Source organism: Anomaloglossus baeobatrachus, chromosome 1 (genome assembly GCF_048569485.1).
Source record: "Anomaloglossus baeobatrachus isolate aAnoBae1 chromosome 1, aAnoBae1.hap1, whole genome shotgun sequence".
Taxonomy (NCBI): domain Eukaryota; kingdom Metazoa; phylum Chordata; class Amphibia; order Anura; family Aromobatidae; genus Anomaloglossus; species Anomaloglossus baeobatrachus.
The window spans coordinates 510730629-510746659 of NC_134353.1; the positions used below are offsets into that span (position 1 = coordinate 510730629).

At 45.3% G+C, this 16031-nt stretch overlaps 1 protein-coding gene across 2 annotated transcripts in view; it reads left to right on the top strand.

Moving 5' to 3' along the window:
* Positions 1–1524: 1524 nt before the first annotated feature.
* TSTD2 (thiosulfate sulfurtransferase like domain containing 2) overlaps positions 1525–16031 on the top strand; it is a 36470-nt gene continuing 21963 nt past the window's right edge. The window contains exons 1-4 of one of the 2 annotated variants that reach the window (XM_075338853.1): positions 1525–2143; positions 3082–3346; positions 5122–5450; positions 7882–7990. In XM_075338853.1, the coding sequence (XP_075194968.1) occupies positions 3170–3346; positions 5122–5450; positions 7882–7990 (615 nt within the window). In that variant the 5' untranslated portion in view covers positions 1525–2143; positions 3082–3169. Of the gene's footprint in view, positions 2144–2895; positions 3347–5121; positions 5451–7881; positions 7991–16031 lie in introns of those variants that run through there. The other variant, XM_075338848.1, reaches the window with a different exon arrangement.

The window sequence follows — 16031 nt, forward strand, 5'->3', positions numbered from 1 at the left end:
AAGCGTCGAAACGACGCACTGCGCAGGATTCCGTCGCAATCCATTAAGAGGTATAATGGTCGTCTATGGTGCAGAATTCCGCCGTAATCCATCACACGATGGAATCCAGTGCTGGATTCCGTCATTTTCTACTGAGCATGCCCAGTATGTACACAATCACATTGCAAGGCTCCAAAGCTGGTACAACGGATCCGTTTTTTACAGGGATCCGTTGCATCAGTTGTACCAAAATCTCCACTAGCCATCACGCAAATGTACACCTTAAAGGGCCGAGGCACTTTTAACTCGCCTTCTAGTCCTGGAGGAGGGGACTTTGGCAGAGCCCTTCCAAAGTGACAATAGTGGGGTGGCTGGTAGCAGGGCACACAGGCCACAGTCAGATCAAATGCACCAATACAAGCAAGAAATGTAGTACAAAACTAAACAGGTATTAGGTAAGGCTAGGGACAAAGCCAAGATCCAAAAGACCAGAGCAGAGAACAAATGAGAAGAAACCCAACCTACTAATCTGACTACCCAAGCACAACTGAAAATTATCAGCCTTGACTCAGTGGAGATGGTGGGTTTAAATATCCCTCTCATAGATCAGCTTACACTGCTGAGGGTAACAACTCCCAGCAATACCACAACCTGAAATGCGTCTCAGAGCAGAAAACACGGACAGAGAGAGAACCTGCACTATATCCACCCTCCGGAGGCGACAGCCCCCTCCTCATGGCCAGTGAGGGTCGAGAAGTGACCCGACGGAGAACAGGAGTATGCCCAGGAGTGCAAAGTGATGTCGAGGACTCTGAATGATGGCAGCGGAGCACCGTTGCACCGTCCCCGTAGGGACCACCAGTCTGTGTGTTTACAAGTTGAAAGTTTTAAAAAGTTTTTGAAATGATGACAAATGAGAAAATAATTACCGTGAAAGTAACCTGATTGTCTACCGTGATTGGGAACCGGCCGTTGCCGGCACCGTTGTCCCCGTGGGGACCATCTAGCTGCATAGGGAACTCTCTATGGACAAGCCCGTGAACTTGCAGGGCAACCACAGACGTTAGTGGGTTGTAAATAAAAATCTGTTGTTGCAGCTAACCGTTACCGCCTCTGGAGAGGCAGGTCGGAGGGAGGGCCCGCAGTGGAGCAGGCTGGGGCCCAGCCACCACGTTGCAACGTTTAAGTACCGAACCTCCCGATGTGGGATGATGTTTTTCTATTTGTATATGTGTTATTCTTTTTATATCTTTTCAGAAAATAAAACCGGTGTTGGACGGGCAGCCCGCGGACGGTCTGCATTTTGCTAAGGGGGAATGTGACGCCCTGGGCAAGCCAGGGGTCACAGGTCATAACACCACCACACCTTACACCCCAGATAGGAACACCAAAGCTACACAAAAATCCTTGTTGCTTTCCTCCAGGGGCTGATGTCCACACCAGGGGGTGGGCCAGGCGGTTGGCTCCTCCCACCGAGGAGATCACAGCCCTGGAGGCGGAAAAACCAGGCAGTCAAGCTAGGGAGGAGGAAGTAGAAGGAAGGGAAGTGGTAGAGGAGCTGGAGAGAGGAGTTAAAGTGGAAGACTAAGTGAGATTAGTGACAGAAAAGGTGACAGTTAAGACAGCCTGAAGTTGGTCTGGGTGTGTGCCCCGGACTGAGAACAGCAAGGTCAGCAGACGGCGGTGACTGTCTGCAGGAGAGGCTGCTTGGAGGTTGCCGAAAGGACCGTGGATGGGTGGTGGCCCGGCGGTACCGGAGCGGTATACGAAGAGCAGTCAGCACCATTGGCAGGGGCCTTTCGGATCCCGGCAAGGTTAGGAGTCGCCGTGAATTTGCCAAATCCGTCAGTGAAGGGGACCTCTGGGTCTCCCAACAACCAAGTCCCGATTGAAGGCAACAGTCCGACCGTTAGAGAGAGACACCGCCACCGCCAGGTCACCAGTTTCTCAGGCCAGCGCCTGCGGGCAAAGTAGGGCTCCTCCGGCCCATAACCAAGTCGGGGAGCGGGTTACCGGTGGGAACCCATCGCTACCATCATCATCTCAGGTGCAGGAAAAGGCACCGTCACCATCAACTACTGGGGAAAAGCAAGTGCAGCCGTCCGTGGGAACCGTCTTTCCAGCCGTGTGTTTTACCGAGAACTGTGTCACCGTTTCAGGCTGAGTGAGTACCACAGTGCCGTGAGGCACAGCGCTGCCCCCGCGTCCCTGCACCCCACCAAGCCCTGCACCGGCCCCGCCATCCCTCATCACCCACCTCATCACTGGGCCCTGGGACAACCACCCCCTACCCACGGAGGGGAGAACCAACAACTTTGCTGCTCCTTGTCATCGCTTCTGGGATCCCCATACAGAGCAGCGGTGGTGTCCACATAATCACAACCGTGGGTGGCGTCACGGACAATAAACTATCCCAAAAACCAATCCCCTTTCACTCACGGGCGAGGAGCGCCGCTCGAGTCCCCGGGATCCGGCCCATCGCTCGAGCCACCGAGCAGCAGCAGCAGGCCGCGGCAGCCGGACCCGAGCAGTGGGAGAGCGCGGCGTCCCCTCCTCCGCCCGCGACACACGCTGTCATGATTTCCCAATGTGAGTGGACGGTCATGTTACTAGCACTCTGCAGTCACATAGGGTGACTGTATAATTTTATTCGGAGAGCTGACAAACCCCTTTAATAATGTCATTATTGCCAGAATGGTGTGAGCTATATGAAACAAAGAGGCCTGGTCTTCAAAGGGTTAAATAATCCAGTCTTTTTTCTCATTCAGGTTGCCGGGATCAGGACAGACCTGTATGCGATGTGTGTATTCAGATCAGTAGAGACAATGTGAAGTGTAGATAATGTACATTGCAGCCGATCCCTAAGTGCTGGACTTCCTGGGGGGAGGGCAGAGTCATGCTTTCATCAGCAGCTGCTTCATTCACAGTTTTGTGCAGGCAGAGTAGGCATGCGGCTGGCACACACTCTCTGACAGCCAGCCTTGTGTCTGTAGTGCCCGGGCCATCGCTGCTAACTTTACCAGCACAGAGGAAACTGCTCCAAACTTGTAGCCTGGCATAGTGGGACCCATCCACACCTAACCACATCTTTTCTATTTGTAGGTTCTGTTTTTAATGTAACAATTCTGATCTCTGAGGGGTCTGTGCCTTAAGAAGAGCCTTTTGTATTCCCCAAATCTTGTATGAGAACATGTCCCTGTCTTCCTGCTGCAATGGAGCAGACCTCTCCTGTCATCAGCTGCACTACTGTGACCTGGGCTTCCCTGATGTAGACTTGAATGGATCTATTGCACCCACAGCTGAGAGCACCTTAAAAGCAGGACTACATGTGAAGGCAAGAAAGAAGTATGTGTATGCAAAAAAGAAGGTACGTGATTGTATTGTGCATACATGAGACTGAATGGTAGCCCTTCTGTTATATGTAGTCCCCATTGACTTTGGGATTTTTCCAATACTGCATCAAACATTTGTGTGTTTACTCTCCATTCTGCTGCATTATGTTATACTTTAGTGGGGCACCTCCTGATGTTCCCTCACAATAGGTGATAATTCTTGGATCAGTTTGATTGCTGGGATCCTCATCATCTACCTATCAAATGGGGTCCTCCGTACCTCTACTCTAGTATCTGCAGTGGCCGACCTCTGTTCTTGGCCACTGCTCCATACAATCCTTCTTACTGCTGTCATGATCCCTTGGATTCTTGAAGCTGAGAAATGTTATAGGTGGGAAGAGATCTCTAAATAGGAAATATATCTTTGGGAAACTGCCTAATGTAAAGTGTTCTCTTTATTATTGACAAGACTCTGGAGCTGATTTACTAAAGCTGTCAACTTCAGACTAGACAGTCTTAAAATACACCAGTTTTGTAAAATTTGAGCTAAATTTATGTACCATCTTGTCTCTAGCTCTTTGGTGATGTCTGATGCACATGTAAGGCGATTGCGTGGGGTGGGCGCAGGAGTGGACTCTATTCCATACAGCACGGGTTGCTATGGCAGTTGGCCTTCTGAAGGCCATGTTAGTACACCTTAGAAGTACAGATGGGACTTCACAAAAACAGACTATAATACAATATTTGCAATCTGATGATAGTTTGAAATCTGATGTTGCTACGATATGTCATCAATTAGGGATTGCTGGAGTTTTCACATCTGAAGCCCTACTAATCCAGAGATTGTAGAAGTCCACTGTTCTGCGTCGTCCTCCGCATTTGGACTTTCCTAACATTCTGCTGCAGCTGGGCTTCATTCAAGTTAAAGGGAACCTGTCAGGTGCAATAGGCACCATGGCCACGAGCAGTTCTGGATGCTTATTGCTAATCCCTGCCTGAACATCCCTGTATACACTAGTATAGATAAAGGGATCTTTAGAAAAAGTATGTCTAATAATCGTTTCTTATATGCTAATGAGGCCCACGACTAGTCGCTAGGGTGTTTGTTCCCTTGGCTAGCATGCCCACATAGCATGTTAGCATGCCCGTGTGGGCATACTAACAAGCTTATGAAGACTCAACTTTGCCGCACTTGCCTCACCTTTCCTGGCGGCCGACGGAGGATGGATGTGCACTGCACATGATCTAGAGTCCCCTGGACTTCCCATCATGTGCACTAAATTGATGCCGGGTGTAAGCTTCCCACCTTCAGTGAGGTATAGTGCTCATGACCGGATCATGTGCACTGCGCATCCATCAGCCGCAATCAAGACTGAGGTATGTGTGGCGTCGCTGTGCATTCATTAGCATGTTAGTACACACCCACAGGGGCATGCTAACATGCTATATGGGCCCACTAGCCAAGGAAAGTAACGCCCTTGCGACTAGTCCCTGGGCTCATTAGCATATAATGTAAATGATCTTTAGAAACACTTTTTCAAAAGATCTCTTTATCTATGCTAGTGTATACAGGGACGGTTAGGCAGGGATTAGCAATATGCACCCAGAACTGCTCGTGGTTCTGGGTGCATATTGCACTTGACAGGTTCCCTTTCATGGGGCCAGAAGCCCTGCTGTGCATTATCATTGGGTTCCACCAGTTGTGATCAAGTGATGGACTATCTCTTATTGAGAAGGAAATATACATGTAATACATTCAAGTTTTTCAAAGTATATCTAACAAATGATTAAACCTGCATATCATCTACAGGCATTTGCTCTTTTTGTTAAAGACCTACAATCAATAAATGCTTCACCTCAGACTGGTCACGATGGTTTTATGACTTGGAAGTGCTGTGGACAAGAGTTTGGAGACCTGAGAACTGTTCACAAGCATGTAGCTGCACAACATGCAACTGATGTTTTACAAGAAGCGGGCAACATTCTAGAAGAGATTACAACAGCCTCTGCTAACAGTTTACCTTGCACTGACTACTCAGATAATAACACTGATGCCTCAACTGAATTGTCCTGGAGCAATCATAAGGTTTCTGACTGGCTACCAGATATGAAATGTTACAGGACGGAAGATCTAACGAGGTAAAACAAAGCTAAGGAAATGTTTAAAGGAGACACCTCAACAGGTTCTCAAGTGTATATCACTTTATTTGTATTAGGCCTCTTTCACACGTCAGTGCAAAACACACACATTTTGCACGAAACACGCTCTTTGCACCGACCGTGGCGTAGGTGCGTATGTATGTGTGCATGTCTGTGTGTGTGTTCAGCGTGTGTTGTCAGTGTGCTATATGTGGGACATCCGCATAGCACACAAACTGCATGTACTTCTATACTCACCTGTCCCTGGCCCTGTTGTCTTTGGCACTGCTCCTTTGGGTTCACGGTGCAGTGAATATGCATGAGCATAATGAGCCAGCCCAGAAGCAAGTGACAGCAGCACTGAAGACAGCAGGGCTGGAGACAGATGAGTGTAGAAAATAATTTTATTTCAAAGACGTGTTTTCTCTGATACGTGGCACACTGATGTCACACGGATCATATCAGTGTGCGGGCTGTGTGACATCCGTGCTCCCGAAGAAAAACTGACATGTCTACGTGTGGAGCACACTGACACACGCTTGCTCCACACGGTCCATCTGAAAACACGCATGTGTTTGCAGACCCGTTGATATAATGTGTCTACATGTGTCAGTGTCTCCGGTATGTGTGAAAACAGACGTCACATATACCGGAAGCACGGACGTATGACGGAGGCCTTAAAGGGGTTTTCCATAGACTAGCAGAAATAGAAAATAACAAACTGAGCTGGTGCTCACCTTCCCCACCTGCAATTCTGCTGCTTTGGTGATTGTTCATAGGGTGCAGCCCTTTACTACAGCTGACATCACCCCTGCAGGCAATCAACGCTCTCTATATCTAGGCAGCAGAAGCCACAAAGCCATTTGATTTCTGCAGCACAGAGCCTGTAAACACTGACCCAAGTAGTGGTGGAGATGGTGGACCTAGGGAGGGTGAGTACTGGCTGTTTCTATTATATTTAACACAGGCATGTTGACGGTGTGCAAATTGCTAAAAAGGAAAAACCCTTTTAGGCCTATTACACGTCAGTGATTCTGGTACGTATGTGCTAGTTTTTATACGTACCAGAATCACTGACATACGCAGACCCATTATAATCATTTGGGTCTGCTCACACATCAATGATTTTTCACTAATCGTGTCTCCGTGCGGCGTATACGCGTGTCCGTGATTGCCGCACGGAGACATGTCCATTTATTTCTGTCATCAATGATGCCCCACAGACCACACTATGGTATGATCTGTGAAACACGTACCAGCAAAACACGGGCATTGAAAATAAAAAGTTTTTTATACTCCCCTTCTCCAGCGATGCTGTGTCCAGCCTCTGCTCTCCGCAGCTTCCTGCTCGGCCAATTACTGTCATGCATATTCATTTATGCAGGCACAGCCGACCCGAAAGTAGCTGCAGAGGTGAGAGACACAGCGGCCGGATGCTGCATCGCGGGACTCTTCAGCACCACGGACAGCAAGAGTGGGGACAGGTAAGTTTTATCTCCATGTGCAATAACTGATAACGTCTCACGGATTGCACGTGGACAACCCACGTGTGCCGTGCATCACAGGCATCACAGCACACAGAGGGACATATGCATTTTTAACACGTCAGTGAAAAACGTCTGTGTTTTTCACTGACTTGTGAAACCGGCCTTAAGCAGAGGGATAGCTGATAGATCTGTCTATTTCCCTATATCTCTGAGAAATAAGGGGGTGTTAGAAGTTTCCCATCTTATTGCTCAATATAAGGTCCTCTTCACATGTGCGTATAAAACACGTACATCTTGTCATCGGCATTTTCTATCAGTATGTCATCAGTGTTTGCCATCAATATGTCATCCATTTTTTTTCTGGTATGAATAAAAAAAGAAAGAAATTACAAAGCTTCTCCTACACTTTGCAGTGTTAAACACGCGCAGCACACGGATGGTACACTGATGCCAACCATGGGCTGTTCATGTTTTTCACGGACCCATAGACATGAATTGGAAATTGTCATCCTTATTGCCGGAAAAAAACTGACATGTCTCCGCATGGTTCACACGGACATGTGAAAATCACCATAAGTAATATTGTGCACATATGTTTTCTCTGAAAAAAAGGGAGCATATGTGTTTGATGTAGTTGGCCATTAAAAAATTTCATAAAATGACAGAAAATAAGATGTGCGTGTCATTGGATAGAGTCATTTTTCCAATAATACTTAAGACAACCAATTAAAAACTGAAACCTATTGTACGCAACACTCCATAAATAGTCCAATCCATAGAAAGCCATTACCTAAAAAGAAAAAGAATATAACTCCTGTAATTGTTACAAAATATTCACTGCTGAATTGGATATGCTGGATGTTCTTCTCGAGCTGGAGACTCATATATTACTTATTTCAAGATGGTGTCCTATAATGCTTCTTATTTTTTGTTATGTTTTACAGTGAGCCAGGAGAAGTTCTTCTTTATTACTGCTATTGTGATATAAGTGCTCCACAGTGGATCTGTGACTGGCAAAGGGCTTTGTGTAATCTGCTGCATCTCACAGGAAAAGTAAGTGATTTGTACTTTAGCCCCTTCACCCCCGACCCTGTTTGCAGTTTCATGACCAGGCCATTTTTCAGTTCTGAGCAGTGTCCGTTTAAGAGTTAAAGGGAACCTGTCAGGTCCCCCCATGCCCTCCAGCCCAGCAGCAGTATTCATATCTGTATGCCCAAATTCTGTCCCTAACCAGCCCTGTATAATGCTATTCACTAATATGAATGTTTAAAGAAAGACCTATAAACCTTGCATTCCCTACGCTAATTTGAGCCTTGACTAGTCGCAGGAGCATGGTTTCCCCAGATTAGTTGTCCCTAGAGCTGATCGTACGGCAAATAATCCGGTACCGGCGGATCACTGCCAGATTTAAAAAGGAGTCCGATCCGCTGCGGAATCCGGTGCTCATAAAAGTCAATGGGAACTCGAATCCGGAGGTTAAAAACGTTTGTGGAGTGGCTAGGGGGCTAGGAGCGAGCGCGGCATACTCACGAGGCGCTGTCATGGCGGCACACTCCTTCCGGGTCACGCTGTTACCTTCTGGAGCCGACCATTCAATATTCATTGTTTTCCCCGCCCACCAGCTCGTGTTGGTTGCAGCTAGACACGCCCCCACCCTGAGTGGCAGCGTGTCAGCTAACTGCAACCAATCACAGGCGCCAGGACGGCCGGTGGGTGGGAAAAGCAGTGCACTGTCGGTCAGTTCACGGTGGTAAACACTCGGCAGCACAGTTATAGCACGCGGCTGCAGCCCCAGCTGTCGCGCTGTATCTGTGCTGTGTATCCAGTGCCCAGAGTCACACGTGCAAGGCTGCCGGGTGCTGCCAAGGCAGACTCGCGTGAGCCCCTCGCATGTGTGATTCCGGTGAAAGTAAAAAAGACGACGTGTGGTTCCCCCTATTTTCATCCCCAGCCAAGATAACGCCAGGCTGGGGGCTGGTATATCCTCAGCCCGCAGCTGCCCGGTACTGCTGCATCTGTTAGATGTGACCATACCGGTGTGCGCTACTGGCTCTTCCCGCAGGCATGATGCGGTGCCAGTCGGGGTAATAGCAGGGGTTAATAGCGGCACACAGCTGCTACTAAACCCTAGCTTTGTGTGATGGCACAGGCATCTATCAGATACCTGCATCACACAAACCTGTAAGTGACAGTAAATAAACAAGACACAGAGAACAATCCTTTATTTGGAATAAAATACAAAACACACCCTGCTTCACCTCTTTATTAACCCCCCAACACCCTGCAGCTCCAACGTAATCCACACGACGTCCCACGCCGCTTCAGCTCTGCTACATCTGAATATCACAGAGAGCGGCACGACCGACTGCTCTCTGTGAGCTCCAGAGAATGAATGAGCTGCGCATTGAGCGGTGACGTCACTCAGGTCATTTGCGGTCACTGCTGAAAGTTCCCATGGTCCTTCATCTGTGATCGCAGGTAACCTGACCTCACGGTGTTTTGGCAGAATTTTTTTGCCGCGGTTTTTGCCAGGAGGTGCACATTTGGTGCTGAAATCGTCTGCACCAGCTTTAAGTATCAAATTTCGCCCCTGCTGGCAGATTTTTTTTTTGTTTTCATTTTTGGGGGCCAAGGGATGCAAATTTGATGCTGAGATTTTTACACCATATTCCTGCATCCAATCTACACCTCCTGGCAAAAAAACGCGGTGTTTTGACGCAATTTTTTTGCCGCGGTTATTTTTCCGGGATTTTTGCCGCGGTTTCTTGCCAGGAGGTGCACATTTGGTGCTGAAATCGTCTGCACCAGCTTTCAGCACCAAATTTCCACCTGCTGGCAGAATTATTTTTTTTTACTCCTGTCAGAAGTGTGCAGCAGTGGCGGTGATGCACTGTCAGACTCGTGCAGGTCTGACATCACCCGGCACAGCCTGCTGCTGTCTGAACATGAGCGTACATGTACCTAGAAACACATGCACGCTCATGTCAGAAGTGTGCAGCTGTTCTGCGATGTCAGACTCGCGGGAGTTCCTCACAAGTGTGACTGCAGCATAGAAAAAAAAACGCATCAGCCTGCAACCAATCACAGCTGAGATGACGGCCGGTGGGCGGGGAAAACACGGAAAGCTGTGTGATTGCGTGCACAGCACAGGAAGTGAAAGCGCGACCCGGAAGCAGTATGCCGCCATGACACAGAGTCTCGGTAAGTATGAAACGCTCATATATTTAACGTGCACCCGGAATCCCGCGCCCGGGTCCGGCCCGGGGATAGTGCTGAAACCGCGCGGATCCGGACGTTTACAATCCAGGTCCGCTAAACACTAGTTGTCCCTCTTTCCATGTTATCCTGCTCCCTGTGTGCGTGATAACATGAATTCCACGCGCCAGCTGCTGAAAATCTTGCGCATGCGTGTGGCTCATTTCAGCCGCGTCACTGCACCTTTGAACCTGGGTATACGCTTCCTGCCTTTATTAGGCCCATTGCATATGACCAGACATTCAGAAAACCTGTATATGAGCTGTCTTCTGATCTTCCAGTCATGCGCAGTACGACTAATGATGATGGGAAGCGTCCACCCTACTTCTGAGGCGCACAGATGTGGCCGAAATAAGCCGCGCGCCTACGCGACGTTTCCATTAGCTGCGACTGCGGTTCATGGAAATCACGTTATCACGTTCAAAGGGGTGTGATAACATGAGAAGAAGGCTGACTAGTCTGGGGAAACAACACCCCATGGACTAGTCAAGGCCCTAATTAGCATAGGGATAGCGAGGTTTCTAATTAGTTTTTTAAACATTCATAATAATGAATAACATTATACAGAGCCGGTTAGGGAGGGAATTTTGGCATACAGGTATGAATACTTCTGCTGGGTTGGGGGGCACAGGGGACCTGACAGGTTCCCTTTTATAACTCTGAAAGACTTGAGATGATCCCAGCGATTGTGAGATTTGTTTATTTCATGGCACATTGTACTTCATGTTAGTGGTAAATTTAGGACTATATTTTATGCATTTATTTGTGAAATAAAGATTTGCTTAGAATTTTTATGTCCTTTATCTGGAGAGATATACCACACAAAATAGTTAATAAATAACATTTCCCACATGTCTACTTTACCTCAGCATAATTTTTTAAACATTATTTTTTTATATTAGAAGGGTAGAGGGATTAAAAGTTTATCACTAATTAGAGCTGACTTTAAGAGGCCTATGTGAACGATACCTAAAAGTGACACCATTATAAAAACTGCACCCCTCAAACTGCTCATAACCACATTCTAGAAGTTTATTAATCCTTTAGATGCTTCACAGGAACTAAAGCAATGTGGAAGGAAAAACTAAAAATGTAAATTTCTCCCACAAAAATGTTACTTTATCCCCAAGTTTTGCATTTTCACAAGGGTAACAAAAGAAATTACACCATACAATTTGTTGTGCAATGTCTCCTGAGTATGCCGATACCCCATATGTGATGGAAATCTACTGTTTAGGCACTCAGCAGGGCTTGAAAGGGAAGGAGCACTATTTGAATTTTGGATTGCTTGGAATCGATTGCGGATGCCATGTCACGTTTTCAGAGCCCCTGATGTGACTAAGCAGTGGAACCCCCCACAAGTGACTCCATTTTCGAAACTAGACCCCTCAAAGAATTTATCTAGATGTTTGGTGAGCACTTTACACCCCCATCTGCTTCACAGAATTTTATAACCTTAAGCTATGAAAATGAAATAATAAATTTTTACCACAAAATTGTCACTTTAACCTAATATCTTTCATTTTCACAAGAGTAACAGGAAAAAATGCAGCATACAATTTGTTGTGTAATTTCTTCTGAGTACGATAATACCCAATATAAAGCTAAATTGGCTGGAATCGTTAACGGACCCTATGTTGTGTTTGCAGAGCCCTTGATGTGCCTAAACAGTGGAACAACCCCCCACAAGTGACGCCATTTTGGAAACTAGATCCCTCAAGAAATTTATGTAAATGTTTGGAGAGCACGTTGAACCCCCCCAGAGGCTTCTCAGAATTTTATAACTTTGAGCCATGGGGGAAAATAGGGTTTTCCAGAGACTTTGTGCTACAGTAACGTGGAGGCCCCCTATGTTTTTTTAACTGATGAAGGACTTGAGTAATAATTTGAGTTGAGTTGAATACTATTTGGTTGGGATTTTGGGACAGAACATTTTGAATCAGTTCACTCTTATCCTGTGCTCTATGCTGAGCACTTTCATCGAGGTTCCATCTACATCTCTGAAATATGTGATTCATGTAAAACCTTCAATGGATTCATTCACTGTAACGAGGCAGCAGAGTTACTCCCTACTGCATTTAGTCTCTGTGCACCTTTGAAAAGACGAACACCGCTAAACAAACGTGTTGCTGACTACACTTTTGTGAACGCCTAAAAAGACAATTGAAGAGATGGACACCGCCGGACCACAGGCCAGATGGGCGTTCAAAGTGACTTCCTCTGCCTCATTACAGTGAATTTCTGTTTGAAATATTTGTCTGAATCACGTTTTTGAGAGACTTATACGTAATCCCAGGTGTAAGCGCTCAGCATAGAGCGCAGAATAAATGTGAGCCACTCCGTACTGCGATCTTTGGGATGCAGAATGAAGAAATCAATACCAGTTGAAGAATTGGCTTTATTAGTATTTTTATGCTGTATAAGTGCTTAGGTGGCTTTATTCCTCCGATCAGTAAAATTACAGCAATTTCAGATGTATATTGTTTTTTAGGTTTGGTTACTGAATACTAAAAAATGCTGGTTTTTTTTACAAAATGTTTTTTGCTTCACTAAATTTGTTATTTTTCTGCAGACAGTAATGTGAGGAATTGTTTTTTTGCGGGATGAGTTGGAGGTTTTATTAGTACTATCTTTGGACCACATAATATTTTTTGATCGCTTTCCATTCCGCTTTTTGTGAGGCAGAATTGTTGTTTTTTTCTTTGTTTTGTTTTCTACTCTGTTCATAGTGTTGTAAAAGTGATAAAACAACTTTATTCTTCTTGTCAGTATGATTACAGCGATACCACATTAATATTTTTTATGTTTTGCCACTTATACACCATAAAAACAATTTTATAGAAAAAAAAAAGTTTTGCATTGCTGTTTTCTGACATAACATTTTTATTTTTCCACCAACAGAGCTTTATGGTGACTTTGTTATATTTTTTTTTTTGCATGACATGACTTTTTCAGTGAGACCATATTTATTTACTTTACATATGACTTTTTGATCGTGTTCTATTCCACCTTTTTTGTCAGCTGTATGATGAAAAGACACAGTTTTTGCTTTATTTTTATAATTTAATTTTTTTACCGTGTTCACTAGTTTTACAGTTTTATTATAGATCGGGTTGGTATGGACACGGTGATACCAAATATGTGTACTTTTTTGTTTATTTTTTTCCTCCATAAATATAAATATTTAGTGGAAAAATATTTTTTTCATTATTTAACAAAATATTTTTACTTTTTTTAACTTAATCGCTATATGGGACTTTACCTTTTATTGCCCTGATTGCTGATCTAATGTATTGTATTGCAATACCGTACATTAGATCTGTCAGTGCAGCATTTAAAACCTCTGGGATCTTGCTCCTGGCATGATATCAGAGGTTTTCCGTAGATGGGTGATCCGGAAATGGTCAAGACAAGGTCAGGTCACCATGGCAATAACTGGGCTCTTGCGATCACATCATAGGGGCACCAGTCAGTGGTGAGAGGGAGCGCGATCCCTCTCCTAGCCCCTTAAATGCTGCGTTCGATATTGAGCTCAACACTTAGGGGTTAAACAGCCAGGGACTGAATGGGGACTTTCTTAGCTGTGACAGCCGGGGTTTGGCTGTCAGAAAAGCCAAGTCCCCATCTGTGATCGCGTTTTCAGAACTCATTTACTCCCGCGATCGCCATGACATACCCTGTACGTCAAATGTCGGGAACTCCTATATGACCATGATGTACTGGGTACGTCATAGGTCATGAAGGGGTTAAAGTGAATCCGTCAGCAGGTTTGTGCTACCTTATTTTAGGTCAGCATGATCTAGGCAAAGACACCCAGAATCCAATGATGTATCACTTAATTTACTGGATGCAGTGGTTCTGACACAATCACAGAATTTAGATTTAACAATGCAGGAGAGCTGAGGCCTGGTGTGAGCAGGCTCAGCTATCTGTGTACAATGTCTATAGACAGTGAGCTGCTTATCACAGAAGGTGGTGTGGTCAGACTTGGGCTCACACTGCTGTAGCTGATGTAGACAGAGCAATCATAAGCGCCTGGTGCTAACACAATCATTTCAAGTAAACACATTGCTGGAATCTCTGTTTTAATCCCTACATCATGCTATTTTCAGATTACATAGCAAAAATCTGCTGACAGTTCCCTTTTAAATGGGATCTGAAATGTAGATTTGCCACACTAAACCTCAATCACCAAACGTTCTGAAATCTCACAATGTAAAAAATCTGACTTTTCATATTGCAGGTGTTTTATTATAATCAACATAACTTCATATCTGAGTGGCTGTTCGATTAAACCATTATGCTGTCCAGGCTGTAATAATCATGCCAATTGTGGCATGACTGGCATCCAAAGGGAGGTCACAATACCATCAGGAGAGCCCTTGCGCACTGTGAAAGTGCAGAAAGCCAAAGCACTGTCTGCAGGCGCATGTGCAGTATGCGGATGAGCTTAGCCAAGTACAACTGACTGCACTGCTTATGCCTCTGAATCAGACATTCAAAAGATACAAGGGGCTGCTGATAAGTTTTTGGCTTTGTGATCTTTTTTTGCTTCTATGGTAACTAATGTTACATCACATGAAAGCCTTATGTATCTAATATATGTTTTCAAAATGTTGTGTTTTGGCTTATGGCAACAGTGATCTTCGCACACGGGAAAGCAAAATGGCGGAGTCTAAAGCGATATTCACAGCAACTGAGAGCAGAGGAGTTATTAAATGCTTGTTTCTAAAAGTTCGTGAAGGATATTCATGGTGATATGTTGCAGACATTGGGGGATCAATGCCCTTCATATTCCACAGTTAAGAATTGGGTTGCCAAATTTAAAACGGGCCACTTCAACACCAATGAGGAATGTCCTGGATGAATGAGAGTGGTTGTTGTTCCAGAGATCGTCGATGCTGTACACAACCTCATACTGGAGAATCGACCAATTTCAGCATACATATAGCAGACATCATGGGGATTTCCCGTGAACGTGTTTGTGTCATTATCCATGAAAATTTGGACATGATGAAGCAATCTGTAAAGTTGGTTCCCAAATGTTTAACAACAGATCAGAGAACCATGAAAACTTCCCAGTCCATTTGTCAGAGTTTCCGGACTGATAAGAACTTCCTGGATCAACTGGTCATTATGGATGAGACCTGGATTTATTTGTATGACCCTGAAAACAAGGAGCACAGTGGTTCTCCTCATCCAAATAAGTTCAGGGTGCAAAACTTAGCCACTAAGGTAATGGCGTCTGTGGTCTGGGATAAGGAGGGCGTGTTGCTAGTGGACTACCTTCAAAAGAGTTCCACCATGAATGCAAGGTATTACATTGAACTTTTGGACCAATTGAAGACAGCTCTGAAGGCCAAAAGATGTGGCAAACTGTCCAAACAAATCTCATTCCTGCAAGACAACGCCTCCGCTCACACAACACAGGCAACCATGATAAAACTGTCAGAGCTGGGCTTCTAGCTGGTTGACCACCCACTTTATCAACCAGACCTAGCTCCCTCCGACTATCACCTGTTTCCAAACCTGAAGAAACACCTCAAGGGTACCAAATTTCACACCATTTCTGATGCCTTGGCTGCTACGGATGCCTGGTTTGAAGCACAACCTAAATCCTTCTTTTTGCTAGGCTTACAGAACTTGGAATAGGGATGTAAGAAGTGTTTTGACATCAGTGGAGAGTTTGTGGAATAAATGTAAAGTTTCATCATCGTATCTCATTTCTTTCTGGGTAAAACTTATCATTAGCCCCCTCATATTTTTATGATCTGAAGCCATTCTTGCTACGTCAATAAAACAAATGTGGGCGTGACTACAGCCTAGGCCACATGACTAT